Here is a 14,130-nt window from a genome sequence, read left to right as displayed (position 1 = left end):
GTAAAAGTTTTATTACTCCTGAAATTAATTAATTTCTTTTCTTGTTGGTACCTCATCATAGTTTACATAAAATTACTGGAAATTAAATACCTAAATTCATCCAAGGATAGAGATCAGTTCTACCGTGTGATTTTAAATTTTTTTTCTTGAATTCCATTGCATGCTACTTTATTCTGTAGTAAAGCTTACAATATTATTCATTTTATTATTTGCTTCATCTTGTATTGAAGAGTTACATGTTTAGGCACAAGAGAACTACTTGAGTTTTCATCATCAGTTTAAGATATTTACTTATGGTTGTTATGCTCACTTGAACAATATTTAGGATTATGTTTTAAATAAAAATTAAAAGAACGTTATTTTAAAACACACTTTAACATTTTAAGAATATTTGTGCCTTCTAAAATATTTATATTTCAAATAAAATCAAATGTAGAATAATTGGTACTAAAATTCTTTAATTGCATTGATACGAAAATGATATTTTTGCTAAAGTGTATATTTTATAATACGTTCTTGAAGTGTAGCCCAAGTACCATGAAATTGTCCTTCTATCTTTTGTAATAGATCAGTATGGATGGAGAGATTTGTTTTTTTTCTACTAATAGGTGCTAATATATTTTCATAAAGAATAAGATGGCACTCAAATTATTTTATAAGATAAAATGTTACTGTTTAAGTTTATATATTTTATAGCTGTATAAAATATCTACAGTATTTTCATAATAAAAATTATGAAACTGTCACAGGGACAGGTAGTGATAAAGTATTTCAACTACATATATATATATATATATATATATATATATATATATATATATATATGCTGATAGTCTTAATTCTGTTAAGAGTGAAACGTGATAATATACGTCTTGGTTTGTTGGCTACTTTTTCACTCAGTGAAGGACACAAAAAGGAAATTTCTATTCTGAATATAATATCTAATGATGTGAAAGTAATAGACACATGAGAAAAAGTGCTTACTTAGGCTTGGAAATAGATAAATATAGAATTTAATAAAGAAGGAAATTAGATGCACAAAGCTGTATCTAGACTTTAGGAAAGATATTTTCAAAAGTTATAGAGAGGAGGCTCTAAAAATGAAGTTTTGGGCTCTACAATTGCAGTTACTGTCAAGTCGTCAATATTTTCGATAAGACAGTAAAAGAGAAATAGCCCAGTAGTACTAGTTGAAATTTCTGTCTTTGTGTTTCTTATAAGAAATGAAAGAGACTATATAAGAAATAAGGGATACAGTCAAGGATGGATAAAAATGTTGCATAGACCAGTAAGTACTGTGTTGAATTAAGGCTGAATTCCCCAAAATGAGAAATACAGCAAAATGTTTGGTTACAGTGAAAATATAGTTAAGGAAGGATTAGGATACCACTTTAAGGATGATTTGCAATGATAGTTGAAAAATAGAGTATAGAACTAAATCACTTTGTTTCTCAACTCTCCATTAAGAATGATTTTTCTCTCTGGAAATTATTAAAAATAATAAAGAGAAATTAAAGTTTAAGCCACATTTTGCAAATAAGGCAAACCAAGCAATAATGAAAAGATATCAAGAGAATTTGTAAAGAAAATTTGTAAATGGTACCCCCAATTGATGAAGGTCAAATATTTTACAAATCAGTAAATTTGATTTACAAGTCAGTCAGAGTTCTAGAATGATTTGCTAAGTAGTTGATGCCTTACATGCATATTGAAAATAGAGATAATAATAGAAGTCAGCAGGAATTCACTAAAAGTAAGTTGTTCCAAAATCAGCATTACTTTTTTAATCTGGTAGCTACATTGATAGTTCATGGCAGCCTGTTGACATAATATTTCCTGAAGTTAATTGGGTATTTGATAAAGAATTCCATGATACTTTTGTGAACCAGACAGGTGGAAGTGACCTAAATACCTAGTTCAATTTGATGGTTGCAAGATTAAATCAGGAGTCAGCAAACTACAGTCTGCGGGCCAAATCTGGCCCATGGCCCACTGCCTGTTTTTGAAGTACAGTTTTATTAGAGCAGCACCGTGCTGATTCGCTTAGGTGTTATCTATGGCTGCTTTTGTGCTTCAACGTTAGAGCTGAGTAGTTGTGACAAATTGGCCCCAAAACCCAATCTGGACCTTCACAGAAAACATTTGCCAACTCCTGGATTAAAGCATGGTACCTAGTGGGTCGGTTTGTGGCCTGATACTAATTTGATGTAGTGTGCCTCAGTTAGTGGATACGTAATACTGAATAACATATGATTATGCTTTGTTGAACATTTTAAGTAGTTAATTAAACTTCCTGTTTAAACAATTGAAAGAGAAGGTGTGCTTATTTTTGCTGTTTAAAGGATAACTAATACATTTGATGGCAGAATAAAAACCCCAAAGGTAATTATAGGTAGAAATCATAAGCTTAAACCAGGGAAATGAAGTTTATCAGCAATAAATGTTAAGTCCTGTGTTTAGATTATAAAGATACTTACATGTATACAGAACAAAAAACTGGCTCAGGCAGTTCATGTGAACATGCTTGGAGGTTTCGTTGTTAGTTTAGGCAGATTTGTGTTAAATCTCAGCCCTCTTTTTATGTGTGTTATATTAGAGAAGATGCTACTCTGAGGCTCAGAGTCCTCAAAATGGGGGTGATCACCTCATAAAGTTAGTGTAGTTATTAAGTGAAAGGGCATATGTAATGTGCCTCATCTTGTGACTGGAATATTGTTGGCGTTCAAGTGGTTGTTCTGTTACCACAACTTAAGGTATGCCAATAATACGACATAACTGCTGAATGTACTAGTGTGAGAGATACAGAAGATTTTAAGTTATCCATTTATATTGTATTTCTTCCTCTTTTTAAAGCAGGCTATAGAGAAAACAATTTGGGGCCCAAATGCACTCAAGAACTTCTGGCCAGTAAAATATCTATTACAATGACAATGAAATTGACTGTCTCTAGACGTAATTAAGTGTTTGTCACTGAATAAGATACCTGAAACACTCAGTGCCTCAGTTTCTTCTTCTGTAAAATGAGGATAATGCTGTCTACCTCATTCGCTTCAGTGAGAGTTAAATGTGTCAAGAACTTTGTAATTGTCGTTTATTACCAGCTAGCTAATTGGGTTGGGATACATTTGGGCAAAACCTAGATAACTGTATTGCTAGGAATATTGCTTGAAGGGATTCTGGCAGCAACAGAGAAAATGGATTAGATTATATGCTATGAAATCCTTTCATATATATTCATTCAGTTATTCAACAAATATTTATTGAGCACCTACTATGTGCTATGCACTGTTACAGGTAATAAAACAGACAAAAATCTCTGTCCTCATAGAACTCACATTATACTGGAAAAGACAGAAGTTTTAAAAGATAGCTAATGTACAGTAAGTTGCATAATAGTGCCAAAGGGAAAAATAATTAAATGAAGGGCATTTGAAATATCAGTGACAAGGGTGTTACATTCTAAATAAAATATCTTGAGCAAAGATTTAAAGGAGACAGCTGTTTTCCGTGACGATGTCTGTAGAGAGAACATTTCAAGCAGAGAAGAGCAAGTACAGTGGCTCAGAAGCAGTGTAACTGGTGAGTTCAAGGTTACAGTGAACGGTAAGTGTGGCTGAAGTAGGGAGAGTAAGGGAGATGGGGAAGTACGTGGAAGGAGAGGAAATAAAGTCAGAGAGGATACACCATAGCCACATAATATATACCACAGTCATATACCATAGGATCATATACATCAACCAGTCACGTGGAGCTGGACTTCGGCTTTTACCCTAAGTCAGACAGAAGGCACGGAAGGGGTTTTTAGCTCACTCAGTAATTTAATATCTAAATTAAATTATCACTATCACACTCTTTAATTTAGCTTCTTAAATGTTTCTTCCTAGGCTATTTTAAGAATGGGAATTATATCTCATACTACATTTTTATAGAGTTTAATAGCAGTTGACAAAATACCAAAGGCTTTAAATTTCAAAATTTACTTAGTACCAGGCTCATTGTAATACTGGACTATATAATCACTACTATTTATTTATTTACTTAATTGAGGTATGATTGACATGTAATGTTATATTAGTCTCAGGTATACAATATGATGATTTGATATTTGTATACAGTGCAGAATGATTGCCACGGTAAGTCTAGTTAACAACCGTCACCTTACGTAGTTTAAAAAAATTTTTTTCTTGTGATAAGAACTTTTAAGATCTACTCTCTTAGCAACTTTGAAATATGCAATACAGTGTTATTAACTGTGGTCATCATGGTATTCATTACATCTGCATAGCTTATTTATTTTATAACTGGATGTTTCTACCTTTTGACCCCCTTCACCCATTTCTCCTCCCATCCCCTGCCACCTCTGGCAACCATCCATCTTTTTAGATTCCACATATAAGTGAAATTATATGGTATTTGTCTTTCTCTGCCTGACTTACTTCATTGAGCATAATGCCCTCAAGGTCCATCCACATTGTCACAAATGACAAAATTTCATTCATTTTTATGACTGAATAATATTCCATTGTATATGTATAACTCATTTTTTCGTCCGTGCATCCACCAGTGGACACTTAGATTGTTTCTATATATCACTACTGTTTAAACACATGCTATCTTAGTGTTTTATCAAGAAAAAGTTTATTTATATATACAGATATTTTGTCAGATTAATAAATGCATACCTGTAATTACATATGTCATCTTAGAACTGTAAAGACTAGTTTTATTATTTTTTTTCCAAAATCTTTAGTGTGATGAAAGTTGAAAAAAAAAGAAAAAAACTACTTGTTGTCATTCAAAAGCTTCCTATCCAATGAAGACAAATAATATATAGTTCAAAATAGAAAACACTCCTCATAAACCCAATTCAGTACTCAGTGTTCTCTAAATGTTACTGTAAGAGCTTTCTTAGGGACTGTAGAGGTTGTGACGTCATGAATTTTACCAGAGGAATAGAAAAGCAGATACTGGTCATATGTGCACATATGTCGATATCAGACCCGACAACTTCTGAGGCCTAGTCATGCAGCCTCTTGTCTGTTGCCCAGCTATCCCAAGCTCCTGGTGTGTGTTTATTTGTAATTTTTAAATACTTTGGAAGAATTCTTTTCATTTCTATCTCCAAGCAAATTAATTTCCATATTGTTTACTTGGCATTTTGCCATGTCTTATAGTTTTTGTCTATAGCGTAAAATACCTTGCTAGGATTTCTCCTAAGAATTGAGGCCATCCTACAAGATAGATTCGTTTTATATGATTCATATATATCTGAGAAAAGAAAGTATTTCTCTAGAGCTCTTTTAAAAATGTGATAGTATAGTTTTTAAGAGTTATAGCCCTAGAAGAAAAGTAGTGTGCAGTACAGGCATACATCTGAGATATTGCAGGTTCAGTTCCAGACCACCACATTAAAGCAAATGTGGCAATAGAGCGAGTCACATGTATTTTTTGGTTTTCCAGTGCATATAAAAGTTATGTTTACACTATACTGTAGTCTGTTAAGTGTGCAGTAGCATTATGTCTAAAAAAACACAATGTACAGACCTTGATTTTAAAATACTTCATTGCTAAAAAATCTAACAAACCATTATCTGAGCTTTTAGCAGGTCATAACCTTTCTGCTGGTGGAGGGTCTTGCCTCAGTGTCAAAGGCTGCTGATTGGTCAGGGCAGTGGCTGCCGAAGGCTGGGATGGGTATGGTAACTTCTTAAAATAAGACAACAGTGACGTGTGCTGCATCGATTGGCTCTTCCTGTCACGATTTTACTCACAACCGAACCCTCTCAAACCCTGCCGCTATTTTATCAACTAACTTTAGGTAATATTCTAAATCCTTTGTTCTCATTTCAACAATCTTCCCAGCATCTTCACCAGGGGTAGATTTCATCTCAAGAAACCAGTTTCTTTGTTCATCCATAAGAAGCAGCTCCTCGTCTGTTAAAGTTTTATCCTGAGATTGTAGCAATTCGGTCCCATCTTCGGACTCCCTTTCTAATTCTAGTTCTCGTGCTGTTTCCACCACATCTGCAGTTACCTCCACTAAAGTCTTGAACTTCTCAAAGTCAAACATGAGGGTTGGAATCAGCTTCTTCCAAATTCCTGTTAATGTTGGTATTTCAACCTCTTCCCATGAAATCACAAATGTTCTTAATGGTATCTAGAATGGTGAATCCTTTCCATATGGTTTTCAATTGACTTTGCTCAGATCCATCAGAGGAATCGCTATCTATGGCAGCTATAGCCTTACAACATGACAGAAATATATGTAAAATGTATATATATATGTAGTATATATTTTTGAAATATATAATATTATTTAAGAAATATAATAAAATGTGAAAGTTGAAATTACTCCTTGATCCATGAGCTGCAGAACGGATGTTGTGTTGGCAGCCATGAAAGCAACATTAATCTCATAGTACATTTCCATCAGAGCTTTTGGGTAACCAGGTACATTGTCAATAAGCAGTAATATTTTGAAAGGAATCTTTTTTTCTGAACAGTAGCTCTCAACAGTGGGCTTAAAAGATTTCATAAGCCATGTTATAAACAGAAGTATTGTCATTCAGGCTTTGTTGTTCCATGTATAGAGCATAGGCAGAGTAGATTTAACATAATTCTTAAGGTTCCTAGGATTCTTCAGAATGGTAAATGAGCATTGGCTTCAATTTCAAGTCACCAGCTGCATAACCCCTAACAAGAGAGTCATCCTGTCCTTTGCAGCTTTGAAGCCAGGCATTAACTTCTCCTCTCTAGCTATGCACGTCCTAGATGGCATCTTCCAACAGAAGGCTGTTTCAGTTACATTGAAAATCTATTGTCTGGTATAGCCACCCTCATTAATTATCTTACTGGATCTTCTGGATAACTTGCTGCAGCTTCTACATCAGCCCTTGCTGCTTCACTCTGCCCTTTTATGTTATGGAGAGGGCTTCTTTCCTTAAACGTCATGAACCAACCTCTGCCAGCTTCAAACTTTTCTGCAGCTTCCCCACCTCTCTCAGTCTTCATAGAAATGAAGAGAGTTAGGGCCTTCCTCTGGATTAGGTTTTGGATTAAGGGAATGTGGTGGCTGATTTGATCTTCTATCCAAACCACTGAAACTTTCTCCATATCAACATTAAGGCTGTTTCACTTTATCATGCATGTGTTCACTGGCGTAGCACGTCTAACTTCCTTCAAGAACTTTTCCTTTGCAGTCACAACTTGGCTAACTATTTGGCTCAAGAGGCCTAGCTTTGAGCCTGTCTGGGCTTTTGACATGCCTTCCTCACCAAGCTTAATTATTTCTCATTTTGGATTTAAAGAGAAAGGGGAGCGACTGACTGACTCTTCCTTTTACTTGAACACTTAGAGGTCACTGTAGGGTTATCAACTGATCTACTTTCAATATTATGTCTTAGGGAATAGGGAGGCCTTAGGAGAGGGAGAGGAATGGGGGAAGGGCGGGTCAGTGGAGCAGTCAGAACACACACATTTATCAACTGAGTTTGCTATCTTACATGAGCGTGGTTCATGGTGCCCCAAAACAATTAAAATAGTAACATCAGAGATCACCGATCACAGATCACCGTAACAAATGTAATATTTCAGACTTTTTTATTATTATTATGAGAATTACTGAGATGTGACATAGAGACGCGAAGTGAGTAAATGCTGTTGAAAACAATGGTGCTGTAGGCTTTCTCAGTGCAGGGTTGCCACAGCCTTCAATTTGTAAAAAAATGCAATACAAGCAAAGTGAAAAGTGCAGTAAAAACAAGGTATGCTTGTATTTTAAATATTGCAAACTTGGAAGCACACAATATTTTAATTATTATTCAGTGATATTTAAGGGAGGTGCTTGAGATATACTTAGGGGAAACCACTTTGGGGTTTGAGTTGAGAGTCCTTATGATGTAAAAGTCACCAAATTTATTACCAAGTATTTATTCTCCTTCAAGTGAAATCCAATAAGAAGTATGTACGTCATATGCCCTCAAATTGCCGACTTTAAACAAAATCCTGTGTTATATCTAACGTCCCTGAAAAATAGCAAATTACCTCTTTTGGAAATTGTTTCTTATTTGTTTAACTGATGACTGCTGTGTTAGTTTGAGGTGTTTTAATATCAGAATACTCCTATATTCTGATCTCAAAACTAATGAGCATAGTATCAATGCCAGCGTAGTCTGCTAACCTGCTGGGTTTTTTTTTTTTAATGGGCTGTCATTAAATACATACTGTAAATAGGAGGTAAAACTGCACTTACATAAACTTGTGGTGTGATTTGGTTTTGGTTTTGTTTTTTAGCAGGTCTGTGCGATATTAGTGAAGGGACTGTAGCTCCAGAAGATCGCTGCAAATCTCCAACTTCTGGTAATTTGCTTTTTATTTTATTAATAATTATAATTCTACAAAAAATACAGCTTGTCAAATTTGTACAGATAAGCGTTTAAAACACACCTACAGGGAACTTCTGTGTCACATATTTATTCTTAAAATCATAACTATTCTTTGCATTCTCATTAAGTGAAAAGAAATGCATTAGATAAAAATCTACAGCTACTACCTGTTAAGAGTCGTGTAACTGTTTACTTAGCTTCTAATATTTACACTTTTTTGGGAAAATGTATTTTACTTCTTACCATTGGATCGAAGGTTTCGTCATCTACAGTTTTTGTCTTTGCTGTCAGCATGCCTGGAGTCATCTGGTAGAATAGTGCTCTAATCCATGAATAATGTTCACCTAAATGTTATGAAAGATTTTTAACACTTATCTAATGGTGACTGTGGACAGTTAGAATAATTGTAGACTAGTTACATTTGATTTTGATCAACGTAATATGAGATATAATTTTATAGCTGTATTAAAGCATTTGTCCTTTCTTATCCGTATATTAGTCTTATGTAACCTATGTATGTATTAATATTTCAGAGTAACATTACTTTTTGAGTCCCCGTACAATTAAGAGGATCCTGAATTCACTATTTTTTTTAGTGGATTGAAACTTTGCTAAAATTTAATAAGGTTAACTTCATAATTTTAACTGACAGATTTATTAAATCATTCTGGCTGGGAATTTTCATCAGCTTTCTACTGGAAAGATTGTTCTTAACAGAAAGTAACACTGTTCTTAGATTTTGATCCTTGCGTAGGTAGTTCTACATCAGAAATAATTTTAAGAATGGGGAAAATTGAGAGGTGCATTTTACTTTACTCCCTCATATTTCAGTTTACCATTCTGTTAGATCTAGGACCAATAGAACTTTTGTGAGGTTTTCTTTTTAAAATTGCATTTTCCTGATATTGCTCAAGTTAATCATTTCTTTTCTTAAAATATATGCACCTTCTGGTTTTCTTAATATTCAAATTTCATATTTAAGTACACTCATTACACCAATAAAACATATGGAATACAGGAATCACTCATATCATTAGCACCTAATATTAAGCCTGAACGTTGGTAGAATAACATTGAACAAGTAATATGGAGCAATACGTACTTCCCATCTCACAGGACTAGAGTTATTTCTGAATATGATTTAGAATTATAATATCTCTTAATTATTAGTGTTCTTCCTCCAACCATATACAGTACTGTTCTGATGTTCTCACCTTCCCTAAAGGCCATATGAATGCACTTGTCAATATGTTAAGACTATAGGCCACATTTGATAACTTGGACATGTGATATATTGTCTTTCAATATATTAAATGACTATCAAATGTGTTTTAACAAGATTCAGCCCAAATAAATTAATACTCCTTTTCACCCTAAGTCAGACTTTCAATAGGTGTATATTTCTAGCAATTTGGGATAACCCAACGAGAGGTAATTGTAGATAAATATGTAAGTACACTTCAGTATAATTATTCAATAGATAAATATGAAAAATGCATACTGGTAAAAACCCTCCAGGTTCTCTCTTGTACCAGAGAAACTCAGACATCATTCAACATTTTCAAATATACTGTGCTCTTTGGTTCACATGAAAAGAAAATATAGTTTTAACGTGCAGAAATATGTGTGACACCAGGCATCCTTTTAGGTGAATTTTAAATACAAAGTAAAAATTGTGACCTCAGAAATCATTGATAAATCACAAATTCTCATCTTCAGATATAACCTCTTAGTTTATTTAGTCTTTGATTATGCTCTGAAAGAGCGAAGAGTTATCTGAAGAGTTATATTCATTCATGCATATCAGAAAAGACTGCTTTTACAAAAAACAGACCACACTTTGGTAGACAACAGTTGTACCTAAAACATGTTTCATGTACCGGGAGATGGATGTCAGTCATGCATAAGTACTCAGAACTACCGTAGAAACTAAAATAAAGCTCTGGAAATAGTTGCTAGAAAACAATGTTTGTGTTTATGAGAGAAGAAATGTATAAAAAGTGGGTTGGGAGTTCAACTGAATTCCTAATACATACTAAGAAGAGGACCTCTATTATAAAAATGAAAAGTAACCATATGCCCTTTATCAAAACCAATATGTTCATTTGAAATAATACGTATAATTGAAGAGAAACTTTTCTGAAAAGCTTTTAAAGCCCGTAATCAAGATTTGTGATCTGAACAGTTTAGGCAACTGATATCAAAACTCTATTCAAAAATCATCCTGAGAAAATCCAAGTTATGAATAGAGTTTTCCCTTTCCATTTATCTTTAAATAAACCAACAATCTCTCTGAAATAGAAAATTAATTCTGCCATCCTGAATTAACATAGAAAATTATTTCTGCCATCTTCATTTGATCTTTATTTCCAAGAACTCAGATTGCTTCACTGAGCACTTCTCTAATGTTGGGATATATTTTAGTGCTGCTTCCAAAATTTATGTGTGTGTGTATGTATGTATGTATGTATGTATGGATATGGGTATATACATTTCAAATTGAAGAAAACCCAAGGCCACATACCATGAGATGGTGCCCTCAGGAGTTTCTGTGTACCCTAGAAAAAAACAAAAGCTGTGTGTATTTTCTATGTTTATTTAATCTAAATTTTAAAATATATTCAAGTAGGAAATGCTAAAAACATTTTTGGAACTTCTTCATGAGCTGTCACAGAAGTTATGACAACTGGTAGTAGGCATTTTCAGTTCAGGAAAAAATATATCTGCTTCTTTTATTCACATTTACGGCTTATGTTGCCTATTTTTATGTTAGAAATACTGGGCATTTTTATAATTTATATTCGTGTTCAGATATGCTATCTTGCTATTAGTCTGATATGAAATATATCAAATAAAACAAGTGTTAATAAATATTTGTGCATCCATGTGGTTATGTAGTATCAGAGATGAATAATATTTTAAAGTATATGTAATATCTTCTCATAACCATTATCTTCTTTAAATCTGAATTATATTATGGGAAAAAGGAGTGTACCCTATTTCTATTCCTGAAAATGTTGCTGAGCTCAGTGTTACTTATGTCATATTTTTTGATATAGGATTTATGAGGATCTATAAATGCTATTTAGCAAAAATAACATAGTTTTAAAAGAGCAATTTTTATAAGACTGTTTTAGAAGTAATCGGATCCTGCCAATGTTGACAGGCTTTACTTGGTCTGAGAAGAGACTTCAAGGATGTTTTCCACCTGGCCACAGAAAGAAAGTACGATTTTGTGGGGGAAGGTCAAATTTTGACCTTATTTGTGAAGGCTCAGTAGTTTCACTGTGATAAAAAAAGGAATCAGCATAGAAAAACCATTTTATTTACTTCCAGTTATGTTCTAGATAGTCACTTCTAGCAGAAAAGCTATATTCGTTCAGCAAATGTTTACTTAGAGATTCCTACATGAAGAGCACTCCACTGAGTCCAAAAGAGATGCAAATATCAATCACATAGAGTCCCAGCTTCTCAGTTCAGTTCAGTGGGAAAGGTCAGGTGTATGTAAACTTAAAATATAAGGCGTTAAGTGATTAACATAAGAGAAGTAACAGGTGAACTTTTACAGGAATTCAAAGAAGGGGAGGTGATTTATAGCTGGAGAGATGGTGAAAATTTTAATGGGTGAGATATCATTTGAAATGTGTTACAAAGTTAGGTAGTTTGACTCTAATAATAAAGTCAACTAGAATACTACTTAGGATTCCCTTTATAATAAAAAGTTTGTGTTAGAAATGAAAGAAATACAATGAAAATTAGGAACATCTTTTTAAGGAAAAAGGACTAAAATCTTAATTATAAAAATATTAGATAAACGTATTGAAAGTCACAGTTGAAATAAAATATTTCTTACCTCATTAAATTTAAGTAAATATTTGAACATATCTAAAATTATAAGTATCATCCTCAGTATTTTAAAGACCTCTATGGTACTAGTAGAATTTATATATGATTTTAAAGTTTGTATCTAGAAAGCTAACTCTAAAATAAACTTTACCAGTATAGTACTTAAACAGGACTCTAAGTGCTACTAGATAAACCTTATTCGGTTAACTAATATCAAGAATTTTTATGTTTTCTTTCAGAAACAGATAACTTCTTATATTTTTCTTTATCTGTTCTCTAACTTATAATATATACCAAGATTTTGCCAAATGGTTGTAACTTATGGAAAAATTATTATACATTAGGGTTAATATTTATACATACTAGAGATTGGTCAACGAAAGATAATGCACTACTGATTGCTGTTCTTACTGTAATATTATAAGAATTATTATTAACTATATACATGATATTTTCTTCTGGCCAGTAGTATGGGAACTTGTTTTAAGGGTTACCAGATTACTTTGTTTGTACTTTTCCCTGTGACAACTCAGCGTTTGTGACTGACTATGTGCCTGTTCCTTCCATTGTCTTCATTTGTGTAGGTTCTTCATCACCCCACAATTCAGATGATCAACAAAAAGTGAATAATTTTATAGAAAAGGGTATAGTATCTTTATTTTACAGTATTTTCTTTTAATTACATTTAATTCATGTAGTTTACTTTGAATAGATTTTGACATTTTGTATCAAAATATTATTTTCAGTGAAGATCAAAAGCAGAAAGTTTTCCAAGATGGTAGCCAGTGATATAGGTAGGAAATAGACATTTCTATTTTGTTTCTAATCCTTGCTATTTGCAATGCTAACTCAATACCAGAAAATTATCTAATGCATTGCATTCTGTATATATTAATTTGTTATTCCTATGCTAAACAATCATCTCCTGGGCTGTGTTTCTTCTAAACTCATTGGGGCAATAATTATTAAAAATCAGTTAAACTGGGGTTGCAGTTCTTCCTCTGACTTAACAGTGAGAATTGTTCTATTAATTTTTATTTTTGCTTTATTTTAAAATAAAGCAGGGTTCAATTTATGCCATATGTAGTACAGTTTTATACTCCAAAGTTTTGAAATTTTTTTCTTCATAGTTTTACTTGTATTTTTTCCTACCTGTCTTCTATCCTCACATTATCCAGACTCCAGATTTCAAGGAAGTGGTTCTTTAAAATATTGACTTGTAGTCCGTAATCTGTACTACCCTTGGGTTAAATGGGAATTTTCTACCACTCCTTCCCCCCAAGTAAAAATGAGTGCTACTTTGAAATTAATTACTCAGTCCAAGATTTTCAGAGTTTCAAACCGGGGGATAAAATATATAATTAAACTTTAGGGACATAATCAAACTAGGGTTTTTTAGTCATAAAAATTTGAATTTTGTCTGAGGATTTTTGTGTGTGTGTGTGTGTGTGTGGTACGCGGGCCTCTCACTGTTGTGGCCTCTCTCGTTGTGGAGCACAAGCTCCGGACGCACAGGCTCAGCGGCCATGGCCCACGGGCGTAGCCGCTCCGCGGCATGTGGGATCCTCCTGGACCGGGGCACGAACCCGTGTCCCCTGCATCGGCAGGCGGACTCCCAACCACTGCGCCACCAGGGAAGCCCTGTCTGAAGATTTTTACAAGCCTGAGAAACACCATTTTACTAAAAGAGAATACGTTTAATCTTTGATGTAAATCCAAAAATTTATTACACTGTTAACATATTACTTATTTCCCCCAAAACTCCCACAATTCATTGAATTGTCTTAAATTAGACGAATTTCTAGGCAGCTGGAATAGATTTACATTTTTTCAACTGATAAAGTTTAATATGTGGTAAATTTCTAAAATTCTTAGAAGTAGCATCCATATTGTTTGCATG

General features: G+C 33.5%; 1 protein-coding gene across 6 annotated transcripts in view; it reads left to right on the top strand.

The window, feature by feature from the left end:
- Positions 1-14,130, top strand: part of STXBP5 (syntaxin binding protein 5) — a 168,876-nt gene that overhangs the window by 102,494 nt on the left and 52,252 nt on the right. For 4 of the 6 annotated variants that reach the window (XR_009521897.1, XM_060029825.1, XM_060029830.1 and 1 more), the window contains 3 exons: positions 8,293-8,358; positions 12,815-12,874; positions 12,977-13,024. Coding sequence is in view for 5 of the 6 variants with exons in the window: in XM_060029825.1 (XP_059885808.1) it covers positions 8,293-8,358; positions 12,815-12,874; positions 12,977-13,024 (174 nt within the window). In the remaining variant the exon portion in view is untranslated. The remainder of the gene's footprint in view (positions 1-8,292; positions 8,359-12,814; positions 12,875-12,976; positions 13,025-14,130) is intronic. The other 2 variants (XM_060029827.1, XM_060029828.1) reach the window with 2 other exon arrangements.

The sequence above is a fragment of the Delphinus delphis genome, chromosome 14 (assembly GCF_949987515.2).
Source record: "Delphinus delphis chromosome 14, mDelDel1.2, whole genome shotgun sequence".
Lineage (NCBI taxonomy): Eukaryota > Metazoa > Chordata > Mammalia > Artiodactyla > Delphinidae > Delphinus > Delphinus delphis.
Note: the sequence above shows the minus strand (reverse complement) of the source record. Positions and strands in the feature narration are given on the sequence as shown.